Here is a 784-nt window from a genome sequence, read left to right as displayed (position 1 = left end):
GAAGAAGACAAACCCAGCAAATCCAAAACAGAACCTTATTTTCATATGTTGTTTAGAAAATATTACTCTGTGACTGAATTCCTCAGAAAGTCAATGAAGAAATCCCTCCAAAGTAGAAATGGTCACCTGGACCTGTTTGTTCGCTTCCTTCATGGTCTGTGTCTGGAGTCCAACCAAAGAATCTTGGGAAACCTGCTGGGTCAGACACACTACAGTCCAGGAACCATTCCAAAGGTCATTGAAAACCTAAAAAGCATGAACACGACCAACATCTCTCCAGAGAGAAGCATCAACATCTTCCACTGTCTGACAGAGTTGAAGGATCAGTCAGTTCATCAGGAGATCCAAGAGTTCCTGAAGTCAAAGACCAGAGAGAAGAAACTTTCTGAGATCCAGTGCTCAGCTCTGGCCTACATCCTGCAGATGTCAGAGGAGGTTCTGGATGAGTTGGACCTGGAGAAGTATAACACATCGAAGGAGGGAAAACTGAGACTGATCCCAGCTGTGAGGAACTGCAGGAAGGCTCGGTGAGTTAGTGATCAATCACTATTGATTAGTCAGTCAGTGTTCATTCAGTTTAATGGTCTTGGATGACTAAAGGAGAAGTGCAGTGAATTTCAGCAGGTAGCTACAGTATGTTGGTGCAGGTTTGTCTTTATGAATCAGTGACAGAACTAATGATCCAACACAGTCAGTGTCATTTTCTTATTGGTTTCTAGCAGTTAAAAGGTTTACCTTTAGTTTTTGAACATGCTCAGTCTTGTCTTTATGTCCTGTGATGGTT

At 42.5% G+C, this 784-nt stretch overlaps 1 protein-coding gene across 1 annotated transcript; it reads left to right on the top strand.

Annotated features, from left to right (window-relative positions):
* Positions 1-6: 6 nt before the first annotated feature.
* Positions 7-758, top strand: LOC107988209 (NLR family CARD domain-containing protein 3-like). Its single transcript, XM_017031083.2, has one exon. It carries the CDS (start codon positions 46-48, stop codon positions 529-531), a length of 486 nt encoding a protein of 161 aa, XP_016886572.1. The 5' UTR covers positions 7-45; the 3' UTR covers positions 532-758.
* The last annotated feature ends 26 nt before the right edge of the window (positions 759-784 follow it).

This window comes from Cynoglossus semilaevis, unplaced genomic scaffold, assembly GCF_000523025.1.
Source record: "Cynoglossus semilaevis isolate Cse_v1.0 unplaced genomic scaffold, Cse_v1.0 scaffold2418, whole genome shotgun sequence".
In the NCBI taxonomy this organism is placed as follows: Eukaryota; Metazoa; Chordata; class Actinopteri; order Pleuronectiformes; family Cynoglossidae; genus Cynoglossus; species Cynoglossus semilaevis.
Note: the sequence above shows the minus strand (reverse complement) of the source record. Positions and strands in the feature narration are given on the sequence as shown.

Bases quoted from the DNA above. Each gene is read 5' to 3' on its own strand.
- LOC107988209 (XM_017031083.2), top strand. From the start codon at position 46: ATGTTGTTTAGAAAATATTACTCTGTGACTGAATTCCTCAGAAAGTCA.